This window comes from Nansenia antarctica (assembly GCF_963989245.1).
Source record: "Nansenia antarctica genome assembly, chromosome: 8".
Classification (NCBI taxonomy): Eukaryota; Metazoa; Chordata; class Actinopteri; order Argentiniformes; family Microstomatidae; genus Nansenia; species Nansenia antarctica.
In genome coordinates, this window is record NC_137678.1 from 31175795 (window position 1) to 31203294 (window position 27500).

A 27500-nucleotide genomic window follows, 5' to 3' on the forward strand; every position below is an offset into this window, starting at 1 on the left:
AAAGGTAGTATTTAGTAAAGTGACTGTGTGCTTAGGATAGGTAATCCGTATACATGGGGTGTGTTAGGTAGTCTGTATACATGGGGTGTTCTTGGGGATAATAGTCATTTGTCTTCAGTAGGCTTGTTTATGAGCCTGATCGCCTGGGGGAAGTAGCTGATCGTTAGCCTCTGAGTTTTGGCCCTGAGGCTCCGGAAGAGGCTTCGTCTTTTTGACGGCGTCAGTTCAAACACACTGTGGTTGGGGTGGCTGGGGTCTTTGATGTTTTGATGATCCTCTGGGCTTTTCTGACGTGTGTGTGTGTGTGTGTGTGTGTGTGTGTGTGTTTCTGACGTGTGTGTCTGTGTGTGTTTCTGACGTGTGTGTCTGTGTGTGTTTGTGTGTGTGTGTGTGCGTGTGTGTGTGTGTGTGTGTGTGTGTGTGTGTGTGTGTGTGTGTGTGTGTGTGTAGGGCAGCGTTATCCTCGCAACAAAACTGAAAGTGATACAGCCCCTATGTGTGTACAGTTCCCTTTACCCCAAGTTTTACGCTTCAGCACTGATTGCTTCCATATTGGCAATGGATTTGCCATCCAAATGAAATAAGTGGAGCGGACATGTTACGTTTGGTTCATTAGCTATTTCTCATACCCCTGCCTTTTGTTCTAAATGAGTGAAGTGATGAAAATGTGCCAGATTACTTTATTTTAAATGTTCTTTGGCTCCCTTTCTTGTAATTAAATCGAGACCTTTCCCCCCCCCCCCCAAGCCCCCTGAAGTATTTGAAGTCGGTTGGTTTCACAAACAAACGGCGGTCCTTGAATGACTCTCTCGCACTGTTGCATTAGTAGAAAAGAGAGGGGGTCAGGTGAAGTAGTACTGTCGAAGCAGCAAAAAATGTCAAGGTATTGTTTTTTTAAGTCCAGTAAAATGTCAAGGTATTGTTTTTTAAGTCCAGTAAAAATGTCATGGTATTGTTTTTTAAGTCCAGTGACTCTCTTTATCTAGAACACGGAGCATGTCTGGGGTAGCGAGTCTCGCCATCGCCTCAGCAGGCGTAGCGGTTAGCATTAGCGTCAGACGGCATACTACACACACACAGTATCCAGCAGCTGCACAGCTGGAACGGGGCTCGTAAATCACATCAGCAGGCCGAGGCCGGTCTGACCACAACTCCCCCTCGCAGCAGCACACTACTCATATCCTAGACAAGAGGCCCTCCTACAGCGAGCACCCCTGTGTCTGGCACTCTGCACAACACTGTAGCCTCCTGCACTTGCGGAGCAACGACGACCCGACCCTTCTATCATCGCTAGAATAGTGATGTCACCACTGGCGGACTCAGGGGGGGCGACCGCCCTTCCTGGTGCCCCACGGTTGAAAAACGTCTCTCTTAAGTGCCCTTTTGAGTGGCAAAAATGCCCTTTTGAGTGGCGAAAATTAAAGGATGTGCCCTATTGGTGCCCCTCCAATGGTCTAAACTTGACCATGTGCCCCCACCGTTGAAAAACGTCGCACTAAAGTGCCCTTTTGAGTGGCAAAATTAGCGGATGTGCCCTATTGGCTGCCCTTCCAATGGTCTAAACTTGACCATGTGCACTGATGGGGTCCCATGTTGTGCAGTAGGTGCCCTTTTTTTCTTTTCGCCCCTGCCCTTCAAACAGCCTGAGTCCGCCACTGGATGTCACACACGGTACACTTGTGCGCCGGTGAACAACTTTCGCGCAACTTTCCTTTGACCCCTTCTTTTCCCCCAAGCCGCCAAGCTGATGCTTTTCGGAGCAGCCTGCGTTATCGATAGATGTCCATATGAACTGCGGAAGGATGGCCAAAAGAAATCTCTCCCCTGATTGGCTGATTCAATTAGGAAACAGGTAATTGCATTATAAGTCTGTCCGCCGCCGGCCCCGTTGTCCCCCGTCGACCCGTCCAATCTCCTGTTCCCCTAAGCCCGGTTGTGTGGGGGCCACTTTCATGGCTCAGGGCCCTGTTTCTCAGGCCTGGGGGGGACCGGAGCAGATGTCCAGCCGTGGCTAGGTGACTCTGATCTGAACCCGGGGTGAAGGGAGCGGGGGGGGGGGGGGGGCTGGAGCTTAAATCTGATTACAGGGAGGGAAATGACTGAGGCTTTGGAACGGGACCCCTCGGCCCCAGACCGGACCCCTAGGGGTGCAGCTGCTGCTTGCAACAGCCCTCGTATATTGGTGTGTGTGTGTGTGTGTGTGTGTGTGTGTGTGTCAGTGTCAGGAGGCCAGCGAGGAGGAGGAGATGGGACGGATGATGTTGGAGCTCTGCGCTACAACCTGTTCTTGCCTCTGGGTTTGAGAACCGGAGTCTGGGGATAGAAGAAGGAGGGTCACACTCCCTTACAGGGGTCGCGAGGTGAAGCTCTCTTTCGTTCTGAAGGGTTGATTTCTCTTATAGAATCCCTAACGCAAGTCAGCTGTGAACACATCTGTTGTCAGACGGTTGTTTTTCTCCCCAGAATACCATTGAAAGGGGGGGGGGGAGAGAGAGAGTTGGATGGGGTGGGTGGGGGGCAGAGCACACCAGAACAAACCAGAACAAACCCAGACTGTTGGGGAGATGTCTGAGAAGGAATGGCGTGGATGTAACCACTGTATGTAACCGCCCTAACACAACACCACACATACACAGGCCTACACAGAACCATGCACACACACACACACACACTCACACGCACACGCAACAAAGCATGCTCAGACAAACACAAGCAGGCAAACACACTCACACATACACATGGACACACACACACACAGACATACGCAAGCACACACACACACACACACGCACACGCACACACACACACACACACACAGACATACGCAAGCACACACACACACACACACACACACACACACACACACACACACACACACACGCACACGCGACAAAGTCACAATGTTTGTGACCTTCAACCAGATAGTTCAGTTCTGTTTTTCCAAAGTCCTGAGGGCTACTTTATGGCAACGGAGGAGTATTCCTTAAAATTCTGTGGTTGCTCAATTGACTATCTCATCTCTTTTTTCGTGGCGTAAACTTGCCGTTGTTTTGTCAGTGAACTGTTCTGCGTGTCGTTGCCCCATTTACAATAAAGGTGACCCATAAGAACAAAAGCATTTATTTTAGAGGTACAATTCTTCTTCTTAAGTAGCTTCTGATCTGGTACCACTGTCTATGTAACACGCGACTTATCCTTATTCTATCACCTCTGAGGCTCTCTACAATCATCACAACTCCTTGGGCTTAGACAATGAAATCAATTAGATGAACTAATTGATTCGGCCAAACGCTTCTTTTAAAAAGTCACTCAATATTCATCGGCCCTCGGGCCTTCTGTCTAATTGAACTTAGCAAGGTAGCTAACCGCTGCGTTTAACACTGAAGTTAAAGCTTTGATTTGCTCCATCGTGACGTTAGAATTATAAGGTTCTATCTAAATTTTGGGTAAAAATTTAGTTTTTTTACATAATCTGATCCATTAGGTGTTTATTAATGCCTGTGTGGTGTTATTTTTAAAATGTTGACATTTTTAAAGTTAGTAATTAATAAAATACAAAGGTTCCATCTCACAAAACATAATGGAATGTAAAAACTTTGACGCTCAATATCTCTGAACTACCCTAGACGGAGATAAAACCTTAATTATAATAATTCTAAGCTCACGATTCCTCATTCCGTTCCACGCATTACAATGAGCCCGTCCTCTGATTTCTACCTCCACTAGCCTCCCCTGGTGAGGAGTTTGCTGCTTTCTCACAATTAAGAAAGGGCCCAGGTGTTACGTCGTCGACGGTAACAGAGAGGATAGTAGTACTGTACTGTAGCTAGAAGGAGGCTAGGTATTTGAGAGCCATGCCTGCTCTATTCATTACATTTCTACCTGCGACTGTACCGTCCGTTACCATCTTGCTGACTTGCAACACCCTTGCACTGACATCTCGTGAAATATAGATTTAAAACTCATTGAGCCTACCCTCAATAATTGGGGTCAAATACTTGAGATGTAGAGGTTAGGAGGGGAGGTACAGTACTTACTATGACGGACAGGAGTTTCCCATAGGTCAGGTGGGCGGGGATGTGGTCCGGCTTGGCCCGCAGGGACTCTCTGTACCAGTGGCCCGCCTCCTCCAGCCTGTTCAGCCTCATATAGGCCTCTCCTACCAAAGGTCAAAGGTCATAGGGTGGGTTAGGCATTATCATAGCCTGTCAGACAGCTAACCTTGGGTTGGGGTGCCTCTCTGACGCAATGGATAGAGGCGCAGTGGTTGAAATGATATTATGTCCTACTACTGCTTGAATAACGGCATCTCATAGAACACCAGCTCTAAAAAAAACGATGTCATTTCTATCTTTTCAGAGTTATGATATGAATGATGAGGATTTTCCAGCATCTCAGTGACTCTGATGAAGAGATGAGGCTGTTACTGTATATGACGAAGGACTGAGATAATATCGTCGTATTCATTTCCGTCCTATTTCCCAACAGGTCCCGACAGGTGCAAGTCCCTTAAATGCCTTAGTCCCTAAAACCCACACGTCTTCCCACTAAAACATTTAGAAAAATACACCTCAACCCAGTGCGGTTGGAATGCAACAGTCTCTCTCTCTCTCTGTGAGAATGTTTCTGTTCTCAACAGCCACGAGAATGCGCCTGATCTCAGAAAGACCAGCGAGGGGGTGGCTCCGCCCCCTAGGGGCACTGGTACGCAGGGTGATGACATCAACTGTAACAAATAGTCCCCCAGACATCATGTACTGTACCCCAGAGGTCCCCACCCTCCCCTCCCTCCCCACCCTCCCCTCCCTCCCCTCCCTCCCCTCCCTAACACACCTGAACAAACACAAACTTGTTCCTCAACCCGGCACGCGCCGTCCCAGGAATGTTGTCGACACGGCCCAGGAATGTCAAACATGCAATCAGGAAGGGCTTCTAATAATGTAATTAGTGCTAGAATAACAGCGAATGGACATGACTTATTACAGAGCTTAAATTGAATTCACTACAACCTGATATGCGTTAAAATTCGACAGTACGTTAAAATTGCTGCCATACCTAGGCATGTAGGTGGTGTAGATCAAATAGTCTTGTTTTATTGACATAATCTTTAAATCTTATTGTTCTGGTGTCCAAAACTGTGGCAAAAGGTGGCTTATTAACAACTAGTGAGGGCAGTCGAGTAGTGCTGTCCCAAACGACTATTTTTCTAACGATTAATCTAGCGATTATTTTATCGATTATTCGGTTAGTCTAACGACTAATTTATCGATAAGTCTAACGATAATTTTTGTACTGTAAAAAAAAAAAAAAAAAAAAAAAACGTATTTGTCTCCACCTCACTGCTATGTTTAGCCAACTTGAATGCCAACATGGCCATTTAGAAGTCTGTCCATCACCACAACACATAGCTAGCTAACGTTACTCTCGCTGCTATGTTATGATTAGCTAAATTGATGCTAACGTAGCATGCGAGCTACGAGCTAGATAACGTACAGTAGGTGCTCGCACCACAATGACAATAGGCTACCGTAGCTAGCCAGCTACATAGCTAACGTTACTAACACCAGAAGACAAGACATACGAACTGTGGTGAGCTACATTGCTTGTGTAACATTAGCTAGTAGCTATCCATTTTTCACTCATACACTTAATTGTCTCGCCTGGTAAAATAAAGGTGTAAAAAAAAAAAAAAAAAAAAAAAAAAAAAAAAAAAAAATCGCCATTTTGTTTATTTACGACTAACCGACGCATATTACGCTAACCGACGTATTGACGTAGTCGATGACGTCGACGACGTCGAATAATCGTAACAGCCCTACAGTCGAGGTAGGAATGGAAATTCTATTTGCGAAATGTTTAATACATACTCTGCAATTCACAACTGACAATAAATAGCGATGATCAAGTATCACTTGGCATTAGTAAGGATATTTAGACGACTCTACCTGTGCCATGTTGTACGCACCCAGCAGCAAAGCTGTAGTCAGTGCCAGGGTGTTTCATTTGAGGTACTTGGGGATGTCAAAAGCCTGACTTAGACACTCGAGCTTTACTGTCAAACCAGGTCAAGCTCAATGGAGGAGTTAGGCGCTTCCTTCAAACCAGAGGACCGTAATTGGTGGCAATAGCACTTGAAGCGGTAGTGGTGGCCTAGTGGTGTGGCGGCTGTGGCGGCTGTGGCGCAGGAGGTAGAGCCGCCGTCTAATGATCGCAAGGTCGGCAGATCAGCAGTTCGAGCCCCGGCTGGCCACATGTCGAAGTGTCCTTGGGCAAGACACTGAACCCCAAATTGCTCCCAGTGAGCGGGCCGGCGCCTTGCATGGTAGCTTGCCGCCATTGGTGTGTGAATGTGTGTGTGAATGGGTGAATGAGAGGCCGTTGTAAAGCGCTTTGGATAAAGGCGCTATATAAGTGCAGTCCATTTGGATAGTGAGATGGTCTGGTGATCAGAAGGTTCAAATCCCACCTGGGAACACCACCACCACTAGTGTGCCCTTGAGTAAGGCACTTAGCCCTAAGTTACTCCAGGGAGACTGTCTCCCAGTAATCTCTGATTATAAGTCGCTTTGAATAAAAGTGTCTGCTAAATGGTGTAAATTAACCTTGCATTTAAATGGGACCACTTGGGACAAAGGAATGCAATTTTGAACTCATCAATTTGAGAGAGAGTGAGAGAGAGAGAGAGAGAGAGAGAGAGAGAGAGAGAGAGAGAGAGGTGACTCCAGGGCTGGATGTGATGCTGTAATGGTCCCTTTGGCATATATCTCCCTGCTCGTGATTGGATGAAGTGAAGGTCATTGAGAGAGAAGGAAGTGTAACAGAGAAGGAGACAGAGAGAGAGAGGGAGAGAGAAATTGCAAGAAAATATCGGCTCATACTCACCCATCATGTTATAGAGACTCTGTGGCGCAAACTGCCTTGGCATTTTCTTGACGGCTTCTTTGTAGACTGACAAGGCTTCCTGTAGAAAGAAAAAAAAATACTTCAGAGAAGCTGCCTGGCACAAGACAGAACAACATTAGCTCACTGAGCTAAACCAAGGCCAGGAACTGACACGGAACTAAACTCTACGTCTTGGCCGTTGCCCCCCTGGCCCCATGGAACCGTACCTCCTGCTGGCCTTGCTCGTGGAGCAGCTTGCCCAGGTTGTACAGGCAACTGGTGACGGAGCTCTTGTGAGCGTGAGGGTCCTTCAGGTTCTCGTCTGGGATCTCGGCGCAGGTCAGGAAGGTCCTCTTGGCCTCGTCCAGACCGCCCTGGTTCATCAAGATGATCCCTGTGTTCAAGTAGGCCGCTGTGGGATCATCGAAAGTGGAGGACGAGAGAGGGGGGAGGGGGAGGAGGAGAAACAGGAGGGGAGGATGAAGAGGAACAAGGAGAAGGAGGGGCAGACGAGGCGGGGAGGATAGGAAGGGGATGTGAAGAAAGAGATGAAGAAAAACAAGGGAAGAGATTAGGAAGATGAAGAGAGACAAAGGGTCGGAGAGTTCAGACACGTTCAGTAGTGAAGGTGTCGGTTGTTAAGTCTGACGTCAAACGTGACGTTTAGCAATTTCCGGGTCCAAACCAGAAATTCCCTGCACCATAGTACCAGTGTACTACAGCGGTAGAATGACAGTTCAATCGTTTTTTAGACTCTGATCTATTCATACAAAAAGGGACACAGCACTTTCCCGTTTTTCCCATATTTGTCAGTGTCTTTGAGCCTCGGAAAAGCGCTATATAAATATAATGAATTATTATTATTACTGAGGCATTTCGAAGAGAGCGCCTCAGCCAACTTTGGACCCGGAAACACGTCACGACTTAACAACCGAATACAGACTGGATGAAACACTGAAAGCTTAAGTCTAATATGACGAGAGAAAGACAGTGGTGCAGTCAAGAGTGAGATTGACTTCCGTTCTACTTCCCAAGCGGAAGCGGCCCAATAGCACTTTGCTACTAACGGCCGGTCGGGCCAGGCAAGACAAATCAACCCTGAACTGCCGATGAATACCTGGATACACAGTAGATTAAACGAAACAAAGCCAGAGCCGAACCATTAGTAACGTCGTGTATGAACCGTTCTTCTCATCGCTGATAGTCGGAGCCGATCAGAATCACTGCTGCCTGGCTGCCACCCGTCAGTTAGAAACCGGGGGCTCTCAGGTCTACTTACACGCTAGAGTTGGCCGGCTTCCAACGGCCAGCTTATAGTAATGCAGCGCCTCGGAGAACCGGTCGTTCTCCTGTAGCAGCAAACCCCTGGAGGGAGGAGAGGAGAGGAGGAGAGGAAAAAGAGAGAGAGAAAGAAAAGGAAAAGGAAAAAGAGAGAAGAGGACCAGAGGTTTAGACACAGTGACATAGAAAGAAAACACACATGAAAAAAATGAAAAAAACACAGTGATCAGTCACACATAAAAGCTGTGTGACCTTTGAACTCTCAAGACCTTTTTATTTTTTTTAATCTGTCAACCATTTGTCATCTTGAAATGACACCCTTTGCAAAAGTCAAAGTGTTGCATAAACACTTAAATGTGTTTTTCTTCCTCTTTTTTCTTGCAAAGGTTAGTCTGCTAGTTTCTTTGACATTTGGCAACATGAGGGAAGAATAACACTGTCAGTCAGTTGAGAATGGAAGACATGAGCCAGCTATGCGGTTTTGGCACCTTTGACACACTGGGTTAATACGTGTATTAGAAGTGCCTGCACGTTCTCCCCGCGGCCTGCAAATCACGATTAATGAAATCACTGTCAGGAGCAACAGGAGCCTACAGAGAATACACCAACCCATTTCCTTTCACTCTTTCATTCTTTCCTTTCACTCTCTCTCTCTCTCTCAAGTGCTCTTTCTCTCCCTTATCATCTGATACCAATTTCTCTCTCTCTCCTCACCAGCCATTCCTCTCATTCCACCTTCTAGCCTGTTGTTTGTCTCTTCCCTCGCCCTCTCTCTCTTCCGCTCTCTCTCTCTCTGTCTCTCTCTGTCTCCCTCTCTCTCTGCCTCTCTCTCTCTCTCTCTCTCTCTCTCTCTCTCTCTCTCTCTCTCTCTCTCTCTCTCCCTCTTTATTTCTGTCAAGGCACTATTGATGGATGGTAGCTTTCACTCCTCATCCCCTGATGAGCTAGGAGATGAGGAGGGAAGTAGAGATGACACGTGACATCTTCCACTCACAGGTTATACAGCATGTCAGCCATGTTTCCCCGGTAGTACAGAGCGTTCCTGTACGCCCGTTCTGCCTCCGCCATCTTGCCCTGGTTCTTCAGGACGTTGCCTAGGTTACCCCACGCTAACAATGAGAGAAAGGGTGTCAGTCAAGGGCAGGCTTTTCTCTAGATTCTCTCAAACATGTAACATATAGTATAAATTAACAACCAAAAAACGAAATTATGACTACAGGAATGAACATAAATACGACTGAATTACTTTTAAGTTATTGAATGGATATGGGTTCATGAATTTGGGCCCCCACTTTATCAATTCGGTTGTTAAGTCGTGTTTCCGGGTCCAAAGTTGTCTTCGAAATGCCTCAGTAATAATAATAATTCATTATATTTACCGGTATATAGCGCTTTTCCGAGGCTCAAAGACGCTGACAAATATGGGAAAAAACTTGAAAGTGCTGTGTCCCTTGTTGTATGAATAGATCCCAGTCTAAAAAACGATTGAACTGTCATTCTACCGCTGTAGTACACTGGTACTCTGGTGGAGGGAATTTCTGGTTTGGACCCGGAAATTGCTAAATGTCACGTTTGACGTCAGACTTAACAACCGAATAGGCACAGGGGACGAAAACATTGCTCCGTACCGCAACACGTCAGAACCCGGCCAAGCGTGTTAGCCTACCTTTAGCAGGGTTAACGCGGATCCCTGACCTGTAGAGCATCTCCTCGTTGAGCCAGTCCCTGTTCCTCAGTACGGTTTTAATCCCATACAGGAGGACCAGGCCCGCGCAGAGGCCTAGCAGCAGAGTCCTGACCCCCCTGGTCCTCAGTCTGATGTACAGGGCCCGGGCCCCCACCGCCACCAGCAGGCAGAAGCCCATACTGGGGACGTACAGCACCCTCTCCGCCACCACGAAGCCCACGTAGAAGAACAGGTTGGTGGCCGGGAGGAAAGGCAGGGAGAGCAAGCCCAGGGAGAAGACCACCACGTTCTCCGTCGAGGGGAGGGTGGTGGTCCGGGGGTGGAGGGGAGGGTGAGGTTTAGCCAACAACCCGTTCCCGTTGAGGAGGTGGATCTTAGGAGAACCCTGACCCTCCGAGTTTGTGTTGTGGTTGGCGTCCGGCGGGTGGTAGCCGTTCCCGTTCCCGTTTGTAAGCGGCTTCCCGTTGGCGACGTGGGTGGCTTTCCCATTGGTCGACTCCTTCACTTTTGAGGCGGGGCTACTACGAAGGCCGAACCACGCCAAGAGGGAGAATCCGACGTAGAAGGCCGCGGTGTGAAGGTTCCTCCAGTCGGCGAAGCTCCTGACCAGGGGAAGGGCGTCCATGGACCAGTCGAAGCTGAGTTTGTTGGGGCAGAGGAGGAGCCAGGCGTTGGCCGTGGGGAGGTAGAGGAAGGTCAGGGTTCTGGTGAAGAAGTGCGGCGAGTCGGCCGCGGGGTTGTCGGAGTTGGAGAAGTTGGGGGGCTTGTTGCCCATCCAGTAGAGGCGAGCCCCCAGGAGAAGCACCCCCCAGGACGCCAGCAAACTCACGCTCAGCAGCAGGCACATATTCTTCCTCTGTGGGGGAGAGAGAGAGAGAGAGAGAGAGAGAGAGAGAGAGTTTGTTTGTTTGTTTGTTTATTTGTTTGTTTATTGGATCCACCATTAGATACAGCAAATATGCAGTAGCTATTCTTCCTGGGGTCCTCATACCATACTTTAAAAAAAATGTCATCTCAAACACTTAAATACAGACAATACACTTCCATAACATTCATACATACATAAATACATACATTAGCTCTATTATTTACATTTACATTTTTTGTTGAAGACAACTTAATATCGAAATAAAGAGAGAGAGAGAGAGAGAGAGAGAGAGAGAGAGAGAGAGAGAGAAAGAGAGAGAGAGAGAGAGAGAGAGAAAGAGAGAGAGAGAGAGAGAGAGAGAGAGAGAGAGAGAGAGAGAGAGAGAGAGAGAATATTAAACACTTAAATGTTATATCATAACAGAAATATGATATCTAGAACTAACTAACATGGCTACCGGAGAATACTTATTTAAGAAAGGAGCCACTAGCATTAGGAAACTTTCTGTTTATCCTTATGCATTAGTGCAAAACTGGGATTTGATACAGCATAAAGCTCCACTGAGTTAGATGTTAAAGAGCTGGGTGATTTACCATTGCAAAGCATTTCAAAAATAGATCTGTTTATAAAGTTCACAAGAATGTTTTTGAAAGCTACCTCGGGCACAAGCCGTCTTCATGCACAACTGCTATAGCCAAGTGCTGTACTGGCAAGGGTTTCTTTAAGAAAAGTATCCACAATGGCCAGAAATAATATGACCCTGTTGCTATGCAAACACAGAAAGCATTTGTTGAGAAATATGCATTGAACGCATTCAAACCAGTGTTGAACTAAGACTAAATGGGGGTTGGAGAACACTTTGGTCTATATAAACACCTCTTATTCCACAGTAAACATAATTTTTCTAACGTGTTTTCTAATTAGCCTAAACAATGGTGTCACCCCTCCTCTCGGGTTTATTTATGTTGGATTATTTGGAGTGATTCCCTGAAGGACAAGTGCATGATTGACATTAGGTGACGTTAGAATTAAGGTTCTATCTCCATTCTTTTTTACATAATCTGATCCATTAGGTGTTTATTAATGCCTGTGTGGTATTATTTATAAAATGTTGACATTTCTGAGTTAGTAATTAATCAAATACAAAGGTTCCAATCTCTACGGGCCGAGGCCCGGAATGGGGAAAAAGGGCATTTTAATTAGACAGACCGTGACGTTAGAATTATAAGGTTCTATCTCCATTTTTGTCAAAATTGAGTTTTTTACATAATCTGATCCATTAGGTGTTTATTAATGCCTGTGTGGTGTTATTTTTTAAAATGTTGACATTTTTGAGTTAGTAATTAATAAAATAAAAAGGTTCCATCTCACAAAACATAATGGAATGTACAAACTCTGACGCTCAATATCTCTGAACTACCCTAAACGGAGATAGAACCTTATCATTCTAAGCTCACGAAGTGCATGTTTGACATTACTATCCCCGGTCACAATGTGCACAATTTGCTATCGTTGCCCAATCCATGAATTCGATACCCATCTCAATATGACGCATGCTGCAACGTTAAGCGCATGCAATGTGTTACTGTTAGCTCTCTAAAAAGTATTGAAATTAAATATTCAGCTGGTTGGTGATCTTTCTTTCATTTGTGGGTTAACAAGCTAAGAGAAAACCTCTCACTGCTCCCCCTGCTCTCCTTCAGATCTATTGACCTCTTAAATGTTGATTTTGGAGAGCTGGTGCCAATAAAGTATTTAACCGTTTCCTCTCCCCCAATAAAGACACATCAAATAAACAGAGCACAATGTCCACCTCTATTCAGGAGCATCAGACCATGGTATTGTGGTACAAACTCATACCGCGTATGATGACATCATCGCTGTTAAGCAAAGCACGCTCCAAGCACCATGCTCGTTCAGTTTACTGCATTTATCTTTTTTTGCTTTAATAGTCTTATTTCATATATATATTCTTGTAATGTCCATAAGCCAAAATATGTGTCGAGTAGACCAACAATTACTTCAGTCCACTTTGACCTTTGACCTTTGTTTTCAGGAGGTGGTGGTTCTGACAGCTTATCCGTTGCCTAATAGAGTTGAGAGTTGAGACTCTGACTCATAATCAGCTTAGGCTCATTGTGTTGGTATGTAGATGCTGTTTACCCTATAAGAGTATTAATGCTGAAGCACGATCAGCGTTAGGTCTCCTGCTCCGCAGCGGTTTGTCACGCAACACCTTTCACTGGCCTGTTACTGTGTCTCACAGGGGGCAGTTACTCAAGAAACGTCATTTGACTTCACAGACTTTGCCAGAACATCCATAATGATCCCCTTATGAACTTCTGAGAACAGAATGGACATTGTGAAAAAGCTGCTGTTATTATTATTATTATTGTTATTATTATGATTTGGCATGAGAAATAAAAGAAATATTGGCTCATGAAAATCAGAGAACAATGTTTCTTTGATATATAGATTAGAACACAGCTCGACCGCAGTGGCCACAGCTGCCCAGGGGACAACTGTGAAAAAATGAATAGGGAGCCAAAATATGAATTCATTGTTCTCTCTCTCTCGGACCGGTCATAGGAACCCCCGTTTACAGTTAGGTTCGCTAAGACAGCGCAATGTCGTCTGGTCACGTCTTTGACCTTTGCCTGGCTAATTAAATCACATCTGTCTAAATGCTGGGGTCACGACCTGCAGGAGCCGAGGGGGAGGAGGGGGGGGCAGCTGTGAAAGCAATGTATTGACACAGATACCACTCACTATAAGATGGAACATAGTCCTTGACTCCTCTCTGCGGAATTGTGGCCTTGTCTGTTGGTCTTATGCTCTGAACAACTTGTATTCATTTTGTTGTGTCTGTAATGTTGCATTTTTCCAAGATTAATTGGGTGAGTATTGAGTAAAAGACCAATGCTAGATATCTGGCACCGTTGCTAAGCTAACTCTCTCTCTCTTTGTGTTGAAATACACTATTTATTAAATAAGATGAAAAGGATTATACATTAAAGCTTTTTCCACAGATATTATTAATCAGACAGTGAGTGGCTGGGGAGTTGTCTGTTCTTCCTGCAGACAGAGCCAACGTCTTCCCCACGCCAGGGTTGACTGAACTCTGCCTGAACCCGTGGGGGTGGCACTAGAGCTGTGTGTGTGTGTGTGTGTGTGTGTGTGTGTGTGTGTGTGTGTGTGAGTGTGTGTGCGTGTCCGTGTGCATGTGTGTGAGTGAGAGATGGAGAGGGAGGGAGGAAAGGAGAGAGACAGAGAGTGTGTGTGTGTGTGTGTGTGTGCTTGTGCGTGTGTGTGTGTGTGTGTGTGTGCTTGTGCGTGTGTGTGTGTGTGTGAGAGATGGAGAGGGAGGAAGGAAGGGAGAGAGACAGAGAGTGTGTGTGTGTGTGTGTGCACGCGTGTGTGTGTGTGTGTGAGAGATGGAGAGGGAGGGAGGAAGGGAGAGAGACAGAGTGTGTGTGTGTGTGTGTGTGTGTGTGTATGTATGCGAGCGCGTGTGCGTGCGTACGGGGTGTTTAAAAAGCCCTCTCAAAATCATATACAGCCCTATTTCTCACATCATTAGAGATACTAAAATGCAAGAATTGAACTCCTTTGTATATCTGAAAGAGCTGTATAAGCAGGCTCAGGGTGGTTAACTGCAGCATAGCACAGCCAACCAGGGTCAAACGCAGCGTAGCCTTAGCTTTCATTCGCAGAGAGGGCTGGCTGATACTGTACAGATTCCCAATGGATTATTTCTCTGCCAGTGTTATTGTTCGCAGAACTGTAAACAGAGAAAATCCTCTTTAAAAGCGGCACTCCCTCAAACATTGAGCTTCGAAAACAACAGTTTCCTCACGCCTCTGTTGAGGTTCAGACTCGTTAATCAGTGCACTCTTTGAGAGAGAAGAAGATGGCGTTAAAAAGGGAAACGCGACCTGAATCTACAGAACAATCCCCCGGAGTTTTCAATAAGAGGTTTAGGGTCGACTCGTCGTCTGACCCTTTGACTTACAGGTCATTTGCTGATTTTAGCTAGCTGAGCTTGGAACTGAGACAACCCCAATCTCACCCATGTAAAAGAGGGAAATTTCCTCTGAGATGAAGTGTGTGATAAGCCAATTACAGAAAGTCTTTTGTGGAAATCTCTCCCCACACAGGGAAGGTCAGACAGGGCGAAATTTGGAGCACTGCTAAGTGAAAAATTAGATATTGATTCCTGGACAACAGAGCAGATGATACGCAATGGACAAGAGCATGTATTTTAAAGAAAGGCAAATGCGCTTATCGACAGATACTCTGTTTTGTCTGAGATGTAATGTCTCTGTAGTAATGGAATGTTTCGCGAGTAAGAAGAGTTCTAACTGGGGAGCCATTCAGGGCGTTTAAAGTCCTTCAGCTTCATTTCACCCCTCAGTACCTCATTCAAACCCCCCCAATCGTTCCTTAATTGACTTTCAAGATCAATATCAGACTCAAAAGAGCAAACCTGCCTTTTTCTATCCCGTGGAGGGGCAATTCATCAATCAGGTTTATTTGTGTCAAATTGGCTTAAATGGCCTTTAAATGATATACTGTACTGTACGCTTAAGAGAGTCTCTAAGAAGCTCAATGTATACTTACTTACCATAAAACTTATTTTAGTAGCCCGGGCGTTTATTTGCTTTAACCACAGAGCACACCCAGCACACAGTATTAGAGGCCGGCGGTCGGTTATTCTGTTACCTCACCGCTGTTGCTAAACTGCTGCTCAAACACGCAATAAGACAGAGCTAAATACTGTATATATCTACTGAGATATCAAATGTCCACCAACCTTATTAGCCTACGATAAATCAGTCCAACCCAGATTCATCTTCGACAGATGGTCATTTTATTATCGTTTGTATACGAGACTGAACAAGACTGTTGAAAATACCCGGTAATCAAATGTGTTGCTTTAATCATCTTGCTTATATCAACAGAGAATACAAGCAATTAATTTTGACCGACCCAGCATTTATAAGGGGAAAGGCGTTAATTTGCTTCGATGTCATTAGTGGCCTGGCTATTGTTTGAGACAGGCGTTTTGTTGGAGGTTTGTATTGTTTAATTCTATTCTTCCCTTCACAAAAAGACATTCTGTTCCACCACTCTCTGTTATTTCAGTCTGAGCGAATTTGTGGAGAAATGACTATGGAAAAATCACTTCACAAACCTCATTGAGGGGTTTGATTCGATTACAAACGTGTGTTATGTCATCGAAGGGAAACGGAGGATCATAGTTTTTTGGTCTCTTCCAGTCAAAGTTAGCTCATTTACAACAGAGTTGAAGCTGTATGATTGGAGTTCAGAAGATCCGTGGCCATGCTGGTAAAAACCCTGAAATAATCCCTGGCAGCGTGTCAAAGCCTCTCTGACGTCCCACTCGCGCCAAGGCTTTGAATCGAAAACCTCCTTAATTCTCCATAGATCTCACAGGTTGAGGATTATTGCTGCTCCCCGTTAATAAGCCCACTCTGCTTCATATCCCCATGGAGACTGTCTGCCTGTCTGTCTGCCTGCATGCCTGTCTGCCTGTCTGTCTGCCTGCCTGTCTGCCTGTCTGCCTGTCTGCCTGTCTGCCTGTCTGTCTGTCTGTCTGTCTGTCTGTCTGTCTGTCTGCCTGTCTGCCTGCCTGTCTAACTGTCTGTCTGCCTGCCTGCCTGCCTGCCTGTCTGCCTGCCTGCCTGTCTGTCTGTCTGTCTGTCTGTCTGCCTGCCTGTCTAACTGTCTGTCTGCCTGCCTGCCTGCCTGTCTGTCTGTCTGTCTGTCTGTCTGTCTGTCTGTCTGTCTGCCTGTCTAACTGGAGACTTTACTGTCTCTCACTCTTCCTGGTTCCTCTTTCCCCCCCATTATTTCTCTCTCTCTCTCCGTTTCCCTTTCCCCTTCCAGGCTTTCCCTCCCTCTCTCTTTCTAAACGTTCACGCAGACTGTAGACAAGCCTAGCCAATCTCTTGATGCTGTTTTGTCATTCACGATTAGGCCATGTTAAAACATTGTTGCCTTGCTGCGTGTGGTCTTCAGATACAAACCGTAGGCATTAGAAGTATCTGTTTGAAGTGCACGTTTGAAGTGCATGTTTGAAGACACAGCAGGATTAGGTTTGTCGTTAGACACTCTCTTAAAGCTGCTGTCAACCGACTTAAAACTCCAGCATGATCCCACAGACTTCCCCTAGTAAAGTCACAAGGCATTTACACTTCTCGTAAATCATCCCGGTATATTGGGTTGGTCATGGCTGGGCCTTTTTGGGCCATAAGCTTGTACTGAAGCAGACTTATGTGCTTACTGTCCACTTGCCGTGTTTTGATGGCCTGCTGTGTTGCCATAAAACTATCTCGTCTCTTGTATATGATAAATTAAATTCTGGTGCTCTGCATTTTCTTACTGACTCTGCACATTTCACCGCTTGCTGAGACAGAACTAGGCCTAGCGCTGGGAGGCTGGTAAGGTGACCTCATTACCCGACACCATACTCGCTCTGGGAGCCGCAGTGGTGGTGCTAGCAGAAGGAGCCCTATAATGAAAAGAGGTCATAGGTTAAACTGGGACAATTGCAAATTTGGGGGCATGTGTCTATGAGCCTTAACCTCTCTGACTCGGCGGGGGACTATCTGTCAATGAGAAACCAACAGCAATGTCACATGGTTACAGACGCCCTCCCTCACTGCAGCGCGAGACACAACTTTGTAGAATACAGTAAATCGAAGCCCCCCCAAAAAAGGTTGGCAGTTCGTGAGCTTAGAATGATAAGGTTCTATCTCCGTTTAGGGCAGTTCAGAGATATTGAGTGTCAACGTTTTTACATTCCATTATGTTTTGTGAGATGGAACCTTTGTATTTTATGAATTACTAACTAAAAAATGTCAACATTTTAAAAATAACACCACACAGGCATTAATAAACACCTAATGGATCAGATTATGTAAAAAATAAAAAATAAAATAAAAATGGAGATAGAACCTTATAATTCTAACGTCACGAGTTCACAATTGTACCTTTTCTGATCTCCGACCGGCTACGCATGCACAAACAAGCATAAACACTGTGAGCACAACCAAACTAGAGCAAGAGGAGGAGGGGAATTACAATCGTGGGCATCAATTTCACAGCTGAACGCCCCTGTGCAGGATAATTGGTACAGCATTCATCAAGCCGTCACCCACCACCGGCTGAGCTAATCTGAGAGCCCCCAACTCCTCATTGAGACAAACGAGAGAGAATACTGTTTCTGTCACGCTTTAATTACACGTGGCGAACGAACGCGCTATCGAATCACGCCCTTCGCCCATATATGCGCCTCTCTTAAAAGGAGAGATGCCCACTCTGAGGCTTACTATTAGGGGGCGGAGACTGTCATTTTGAGCATCAATTGTGCATTTCGTACTTTAGCCACAGGGAACTTGAGAAGTTAAGGTTTTCACCTTTAAACCCGTCGATATCCCTCAAATTGTTCAAAAGCGATAGGGGATGGAGAAAACAATTTGAGGGATATCGACGCCGCGCATGATGAAAAGGTGCGTCTGATTGTCAACGTTTTTATTCCCAGACCCCCATACCAATCCTTCATTCCTTCATTCCAGAATTTCACACGCCTTTTGTTTTTATTTCCCTTCCTCGAGTCATACATCATTCTCTCTGTGACAGCCTCTCTAATCTCTCTAGTTCCCTGCAGTTGTCTGTCTACCAGGAGTGCCAGTGCTAAGAGATCTGTCAGTTGGCTGGCTGCACCTGGAGAAGCAGTGGCCTACGCTTATAAACAGGGGCTGCTATCCCAGGAGCTCTCTCTCTCTTTTTTCCTTTGTTGTGTTGAGCAGCCATGATGCCTACCACATGGCCTTCACTTTAGATCATGTTGCTTTTATGTTATTTTCCTACAGTTCACTCATCCACACACGCCTTCCACCACTGATGCCTGAACATTCCCATATTTCACTACGAGTTGTTATGCTTAGTTTAATAAATACATTTTTCACTGTTCATTAGTGTGTGGACTCTTTCATTTGTTACATGAGTCCTGAGCCAGGTTTGTAACAAATGGGGGCTCTTCTGGGATCAAAGGATCTCTGGCGTACTATTTGACAGTTGCTAGTGCTTAGTATACAGCTAGGAGTTGATGGAAATCCTTTAGGGATCGTCTACTATGGTGAGTACGGAGATAGTGACCGTTAATGTTCTCTGTGTATCTTTGTTAGCTGTAGCCTAAAGCAAGCATTAGTGTTGGGGGGAGTCCCGCGCATAGTTAAAGGGTGGTGTAACAGTTTCTAGTTTAGTGTGGATTGAGGTTCAGCTTAATGCGACATCCATTCATGGACTTATTTTTGTTTTTTGTTTTTGTGCATTAGTATGGCCAGAGCATTTTGCTGAGGGTACAAGGGTACTCCACCACTGTCTAGTTGGGTCGCCAGCCTGCTGGTTGCCTGGCCGAGTCATTGATTCATTGAATCATTCATGATTTTGGAGGTTTTGTGCTACCACAAGTATTAGATTATCGGTCAGTGTGGTTTGGCTACTAGTATTGGTGTGATGTGATGTCTGCTGTAGAGGAATTTGTGCAGAATCCAAGTGAGGGTCTACTCTACTAGATGCCTGCACTAAAGATCAGTTGCTAGTAAAGGGGCATAAACACATTTTGGGTGTAGTAAAGGAAAGCCTGGTTCAGTCCTGGGGTTTGTCTGCTGTGGTAAAGGGCACAGACACTCACTCACTATTCCTGTGTGGCTGCTACGCTGATACCCTTGGAGCATTAGAAAGCTGCAGTACTCTTTCCCTCTCCTCTCCCCAAGGTTCCTCAAGCCTCTTGTCTCATTTCATTCTGAGCTAATGGGATGAGAACTGGACTGCGAGCCAAAAACCGTACGCATGTCTGCTCCTCCAGAGGTGCTGGTTTGCATTTTCTTATTGGTTCGGGGCGATAGCAAGCCGGCATTCAGGTAATGTGATGTGTGTGTGTCCACTGAAGAGTCAATAAGACACTATTTCCTGAAATAGCAAATACATGCGGCATATCATTGACCCAATATGTTAGCACCAGCTTCACCTTGTTTTTTTTGGGGGGGGTTTTAAGCTTCAGTCACCTACATGACGCAAGCGCAGTAAAGCGCAGTAAAGTGTAGTAAAGCTAGCCTGAATAGGTAGGGCTGGACAGAGCAGAGGGGTGCTTTTTTTTCACCATAACGGGTGAGAAAGAGTGAAGAGAAGAACGACAGATAAAAGAGAGGAAGTGACAGCATAGTTTCCCTCAATATCCCTCCTCTTTCTTACCCTCTCCCTCTCTCTTTGTGTTCCCATGCGTTGAGACTCACAGTCTGGGCTGTAATCGGGGAGTGATAGGCCGTCGGTCCCAGCATATGGACAGCCACTGGGTGATTATGGCTGAGGGGTGTGTGAGACGAGAGCATCACCACGGTGATAAATGAGCCAGATGTCCTGGCAGTGACCGGGGGGGGGGGGGGGGGTGCAGGGTTGGCACCCGGATCTGTTGGCTGGCACTGGGGAGATTGCACCAGGTCTATTGTGTCAGAATAAAGAGGGGAGGGTTATGTCGAAATACCTGCTCTCTTGTGAAGAGATAAGATAATGGGGAATGGGATTTGAGGATGGTTGAAGAAGGGGAAGGGAATTTGATTGAATGATGCAATCGGCCACACTACAGTGTACCGTAATGCCGTGGAAAGGGTTGAACAGGGTTGAACAGGTTATACAGAGAACATTGTGTGTGTGTGTGTGTGTGTGTGTGTGTGTGTGTGTGTGTGTGTGTCTGTGTCTGTGTGTCTGTCTGTGTGTGTGTGTGTGTGAGTGTGTGTGTGTGTGTGTGTGTGTGTGTGTGCGTGCACATACGTGCACATACTATACAAATAGCGGACAACGTATATAAATGGCACTCAACCATTAATACGTTTGAAGTAATTTACCGTCATACATTCCATCATGTCACCAAAATATATGCTTCGTGATAATATGTGACAAGTGTTGTTTATAATTTTATCAATGATGCACCACCAGTGCTAGTTTTCACTTTGGTAGGTGAGTAGGAATGGTGGTGGCGGTCATGCGTCAAACTGAATGATGTCAAACTGTCAGTGGGCCTGTCGGTGCGAGCTGTTTAAGCACGCTACGCTATTAAGTGTTTCATTCCTGCTGTGAGGAGACAGAAGCGCGTCCAGGCCTCTCTCTGATCCCCGAGGGCTCTCGCTGAAATCCCATAATAACAGCTTTGGGGCATCAACCTGCCAAAGACGACTACGGCAAAGCTGCATCGGGGCAGAGTAAAACTCCACAAACAGGGACACGCACACACGCACACATGCAGGCAGTCTCTCATTCACTCACTCACTCACTCACTCCCTCACTCACTCGCTGGCTCAGTCACTCAAGCACGCACGCACACAAGAACTATGTGTCCTTGCTCAATAAAATCTCAAGGGGAATCTTTACTCTCCTGTCTTTATGTCTTTTAAGGCCCGCCGTTATTGGCTGGGGAGAGAGCTCCGTGAGCAGGGCTTCTAATAAAACACAGAGTGACTGGATGAGATAATTGTGTCCTTCATGTATTCTGTCCAACACCCCTCTCATCCAAACATTGCCAGATCTAATGGACCCTGTGCCTTCAGTGTACTGTGTGTGTGTGTGTGTGTGTGTGTGTGTGTGTGTGTGTGTGTGTGTGTGTGTGTGTGTGTGTGTGAGTGTGAGTGTGTGTGAGTGTGAGTGTGAGTGTGAGTGTGAGTGTGAGTGTGAGTGTGAGTGTGAGTGTGAGTGTCTGTGTCTGTGTCTGTGTCTGTGTCTGTGTCTGTGTCTGTGTCTGTGCCTGTGCCTGTGCCTGTGCCTGTGCCTGTGCCTGAGTCTGTGTCTGTGTGTCTGTGTCTGTGTGCGCGTGTCCATGTGTCTGTTTTGTTGCATGTGAACAGTTGACATGGAGGCCCTACCTTCATACTGACTAGGCAGATTATGTAACACAGAAAGTGTCATTATGACAAGTGTCATTATGACACAGAAGTGTGTCATTGTCTCTGCAGCGAGAAGGCATACCGCTAGTGACCTCAAAATAACCTCCCTCACTCCCAGAAATAGCTGTCCTATCCCCCTCTCACACTCTCACGTCATTGGGTACAGATCATAACCTAGATAAGCATTTTGTGTGTATCTGTTTACGGCAGTGAAGTCAAAGTGAGTGGAAAAACTGGAGAAACAATTGGATTATTTTTCCCTCAATTACCCCTTTGTATAGAATTTCTTCGAAGGAGCAGGATGAAAAATGTCCTATTTTCCTACTTTGCATTCCCCAGCTGTGCACACTGTGCATGCAAAAACCTTTTCCAAATTATATCCTTAATGAAAAGCAAACAATGGGGCACACACAACTTCCACATCAACAAAGACACACACACACAGACACACAGACACACACACACACACTTCCACATAAACAAAGACACACACACACAGACACACACACACACACAGACACACACACACACACTTCCACATAAACAAACCCATGTCTACACACGCAGGACCCATTTGTGGTCGGGCTGAGGTTTCTCTCAGCGCAGAGGAACAGGAAATTGGATACAAGCAGAGAGGACAAAGGGACTCGCCACCTTGTGCGCGCCGTACACGCCATAACACGGAAGTGCGACCTCATTTACCTTCCCCAGGAGGACGTGGAGCGCCTGGCGGAACCGCAGCCGCTGGAAGATGAAGAGGTCGTACGCGGCCGCCACGGCCAGCACCGTCACCCCCTGCTCCTTCCACAGCATGGAGGCCGCCGCGCACCACAGGCTCCCCGCCAACCAGAGCCAAGTCCGGGCATGGACGCCGCTACCACAGCCCCCGGTCTGGTAGGCCGCGCCGTGGACCTCCCCGCCTGAGTCCGCCCTCAGTCTACAGTGACGCGCGTAACAGTGCAGGGACAGTAGGAAAAACAACCCCGCTCCGATGTCGGCCCTGCCCACCACCCCCGCCACCGCCTCCGTGTGCACCGGGTGCGAGGCGAAGAGGAGGCCCGCCAGCAGGCTCCACGGCCCTCCGCCCAGCAGGGGGCGACAGAGGGCGGTGAAGAGGGCGGTGACGGCGCCGTGGAGGCCCACGTTGACCAGGTGGTAGCCCCAGGGGCGCAGGCCGCCCAGGGCGTGGTTGAGGCGGAAGGAGAGGGTGCAGAGGGGCCGGAAGGACTTGTGGCTGCCGCTGTGGGTGAGCAGGGTGCCCCAGAAGTCGTCGTAGAGGACGTTGGTCCAGGGCGTCTCGGGGAGGAGGTCCTGGTTGGTTTTGATCGCGCGGCTAGTTGGGAGAGGAGAGAGAGAAGAAAAGACAGGGGTTTTGGGGGTCAGTTTAGGATGAGATTGGCAGAGTTCAATGAGAAGGGACAGCAATGTGTTCAGCTGTGGTTGAACCACATCTAGCCAAGCGTTGTAACTGACTCTCTTGTGGACACGAAAAGAAGAAGAAGTTTAGGATGTAAACAAAGAGGACCGAACATGGTGTTGTTGTCGCCCTGCCAGCACCACGTGCATCAGCAGCAGCTGAACCTGTGGACAGAGAGAGACTGATCTGGCAAAGCCCTGTTTCACTGTTCCTATGCATCAGTATTTACACAAACACAGACTCACGCACGCACACACACGCACGCACATACGCACACACTGATAAATAATACAGTGCCAGGTGGTTATCAGCCCCTGACGCTGTTGCGGAGTATCTTTCAATTAACACATCATTAAGGGAAACACGGCTGCTCTTGTGTCAACTAACAGACCGTGACAAACGAGATCCACCGCCGAGACGGTCCAACGCCACATGATCGGTGACACGAAAGCATCGCACTCACAGAACAGCTTACTTACTCTTGGCAGCAGTAGCAATAGCAAAGCATCATATCAATGTTGCGCCACCTAGCCGTTCGCCTCACCTAGTATGCACTCGTTGGCTCTGAAAGTCTCCTAAGCCGTGAGTTTGTTTCACGTCTAAACGGACCGCACTTATAATATATCGTGACGTTAGAATTATAAGGTTCTATCCCCAGTTTTGTAAAAATGTTGGTATTTTTTTACATAATCTGATCCATTAGGCGTTTATTAATGCCTGTGTGGTGTTCTTTTTTTAAATGTTGACATTTTTGAGTTAGTAATTAATAAAATACAAAGGTTCCATCTCACAAAACATAATGGAATGTAAAAACTTTGACGCTCAATATCTCTGAACTACCCTAAACGGAGATAGAACCTTATAAGTCTAAGCTCATGATATATATACTGTATATACATATTACAGCGCCATATTCCGAAGCGCTTTACAATGGCCTCTCGTTCACCCATTCTCTCACACATTCACGGCAAGCAACCCTTGCAAGGCGCCACTCGGCCCGCTCGTTGGGAGCAATTTCGGGTTCAGCGTCTTGCCCGAGGACACCTCGACACGGGGCCAGCCGGGGATCAAACCGCCGACCGACCTTGCGTTCATTAGACGCCAGCTCTACCTCCTGAGCCACAGCCGCCCATCTGATAAAGATGGAAAATGCAAGCTGCTGTACTGTGTGGTCTTCTACCCCCGGCGGCTGTGGCGCAGGAGGTAGAGTCGCCATCTATGCGCATGAGCGGAAGTTGAACAGGTGTGTTTGGACTGAGAAAAAGTTTGTGCGTGTCTTTGAAAAAAAACAAACGAACATCATAATAACATCTTTATTTAAGCGAGTTAAGGATTTTGAGTACCCCGACAGCTTCGTGCTGATCGGGGGCTTCTAAGGACGGACGACATGGCAACGAACAACGCGAATGGAATGGACGACGATAATAGCAACACGGACAAACGGTATGACGCAAGTTTAACGGTGGAAGTGCGGCTGGAGCAGGGAAGTAATATAACCATGATGGAAATGTTACGAGGCATAAAGGAGGTGTGTGGAAATGTGGAGGGCTGTCGGGATAAAGGAGACAGGAAATATGAGATCACGCTGGCATCGAGGAGAGGGAAGGACAAGCTCACGGATGGGTTCATGATAAAAGACGTGAGAATAATGGGAAGGGACTTGGCGGTGGATGAAATGGTGGTCTCGTTTTTGCATCTCCCGGTATATCTGAAGGACGACGTGATCAGGTACAGGCTGGAGTCGTGGGGGGTGAAGGCGGTATCACCTATCAAAAGAAAGACGTGGCCGGGAACTGACATTGCAGACGGGACGAGATACATGAAGGTGAAGTTCACCGAAGAGGTGAGGTCTTTGCCCTATTCTACCAAGTTTGAGACCCTGGTTGGAGTGGATCACTTTAGGGTGATTCATGATAAGCAGGTGAGGGTATGTAGGCTATGTATCAAACCAGGACATGTAATCCGAGAATGCCCGGAGTTCGTATGCTACAAATGCAATAAACAAGGACATTATGCACGTGAATGCATGGGAAGGAGATATGATGGAGGAGAGAGAGTGAGCAGTGATGAGGAGGAGGAGGAGGGGGAGAAGGAGGAGGAGAAGGAGGAGGAGAAGGAGGAGGAGGAGGAGGTGGTGGAGGAGGAGGAGGAGGAGGGGGACGAAGAAGAGGAGATGGAGGGAGAGGAGGAGGAGGTGGTGGAGGAGGAAGTGGTGGAGACACAAGGAGAAGGTGGGGAAAGGAGCCATGAAGACGTGACGGAGGGAGGAGGACAAGCTGAGGTGGTGGAGGAGACCCAGATGGAGCCGGAAGTGGAGAGAGGAGCGGAGGGGCCTGGTCCGGTGGAAATGGAGGGTAAAGAGAGAGAGGAGATTGGAGCCAGCCTAGACAACGCAGTAAGGGATGGAGAGATGGATGAGGCAGGGCCTTCAACAGAGGGCGTGGGGAAAAGAAAAGGTTCCGATGAAGGACTATATGCGGATGTACAGAGGGTGAGGACAAGATCGGGAAGGGGTGCAAAAGGTGCACAAGGGAAGAAGACTAAGGTAGGAAAATGACATGGCGGTGTACATGATCTTTTTCTTTGTAATCTTGACGATGGTCAGGGTTGTTGCTGTCAACACAAATGGACTCAGGGATAGGAAGAAGATGGAGCTTGTGTTGGCAGCATACAGAGAGGAGATTATATGCCTCCAGGAGACGCATTGGACAGAGGACATAATGGAGGATGTAAGAAGGAGGTGGAATGGACAAGTTTATGTGAGTAATGGAACTGTGTATGCTTGTGGGGTGGCTATTTTGGTAAAGAATGGGGTAGTGAAAAATGTAAGGAATATAATGAATGACAATGAGGGAAGAGTGGTGGGAGTGGGGTTCGAATATCAAGGGATAGAGTATGCACTATATTGTATATATGCACCAAATGTGGACAAATATAGGAAAGTTTTTTTTGAATCTTTGAAAGAGAAATGTGTTGGGAATTGTATTATGGTTGGGGATTATAATGTGGTGGTGGACAGGTTAGATGTAACAAGGGGGGTGAAATTTAGGAATGATCCGTCACGCCCAGTATTATTAGAAATGATGCGCACAAGAGGAATGGTGGATATATGGAGGGAGGGGCACCCTGATGCACAGGTTTTTTCAAGGAGACAAATGGTGATGGGGGTTTTGAGACAATCAAGGATCGATTTATGTTTAGTGAAGAGGGAGGTGAGGCACCTGGTTGGAAGGGTTGAGTATCGGTTTATGGCCTTTAGCGACCACGATGCTCAGTCTTTCCAGCTAGGTGCGAGGAACGTAGGGGGAAGAGGAGGGACATGGTGCTTTAATGCAAGTTTACTGAAAGATAGACGTTTTGGGGTGATAGTAAGAGAGTGTGTGAGTGTTGCTATGGAAGACCAGATGTATGAGAGTGATGTGTGTGTGTGGTGGGAAGGGATGAAGGATAAATTAAAAGCTGTAATAATAGCATTCGCAAAACTGAGAGGAAAAGAGAGGGTGAGGGAGGAAAGAGATTTGCAGAAAAGGTTAGCAATAGAACAGGAAAGAGTTGATAATATTCCAGGGCATGATTTAGCAGAGTATTTGAGAGTGAGGGAAGATTTGAGGGAGCTAGAGAAGAGAAAGTGTGAAGGTGCTTTAGTAAGGAGTAGGGCAAGGTATGTGGTTGAGGGAGAAAGGAGTACAGCATTCTTTTTAGGTTTAGAGAAGAGACAGAAAGAGAAAGGGAAAATTAAGGAATTAGAGAATGATAAAGGTGAAATAATAACAGACTTAGTGGGAATAATGGATACTGTGCAGTCATTTTATACAGACCTATATACATCTGGGGGGGTGAATGAGGAATGTATGAATAAAGTATTAGAAGCAGTGGAAGCTAGGGTGACAGAAGAAGAAGGGAAAATGTGTGATGCAGACCTAAGGGTGGAGGAGGTTAAGACAGCCATCATGGGGTTAAACCCAAATAAGAGTCCGGGTTCGGATGGGTTGACGGCTGAATTTTATAAAGCTTTTGTTGACATCCTGGCCCCTATATTGTGCAGAGTGTATACGTGTATGGGGAATAAAAGGGTTGTTCCGGACTCTATGGGTTTGGGGGTGCTCACGTTATTGTATAAGGGTAAAGGGGACAGGAACAAATTACAGAATTATAGAGCATTATCATTACTTAATTGTGATTATAAAACCATAGCAAAAGTATTAGCAAATAGATTGAATAAAGTAATGAAAAACATGATTGCACCTACCCAGGCCTATGGAGTCCCAGGGAGGGATGTGGCAGAGAATATGTGCACATTAAGGGATGTTGTGAAGGACATGAGGGAGGAAGGGGGTTTATTGTTATCTTTGGATTTAAATAAGGCTTTTGACAGGGTGGAACATGTTTTTTTATTGAAAA

General features: G+C 46.6%; 1 protein-coding gene across 1 annotated transcript in view; it reads right to left on the reverse strand.

Moving 5' to 3' along the window:
- Nucleotides 1–27500, reverse strand: part of LOC308163692 (protein O-mannosyl-transferase TMTC2-like) — a gene marked incomplete at both ends in the record, with an annotated part of 80778 nt that overhangs the window by 15309 nt on the left and 37969 nt on the right. The window contains 7 exons of the mRNA XM_080537879.1: nucleotides 4038–4159; nucleotides 6883–6961; nucleotides 7110–7294; nucleotides 8162–8247; nucleotides 9158–9272; nucleotides 9830–10706; nucleotides 22385–23015. Of these exons, the coding sequence (XP_080394005.1) occupies nucleotides 4038–4159; nucleotides 6883–6961; nucleotides 7110–7294; nucleotides 8162–8247; nucleotides 9158–9272; nucleotides 9830–10706; nucleotides 22385–23015 (2095 nt within the window). The remainder of the gene's footprint in view (nucleotides 1–4037; nucleotides 4160–6882; nucleotides 6962–7109; nucleotides 7295–8161; nucleotides 8248–9157; nucleotides 9273–9829; nucleotides 10707–22384; nucleotides 23016–27500) is intronic.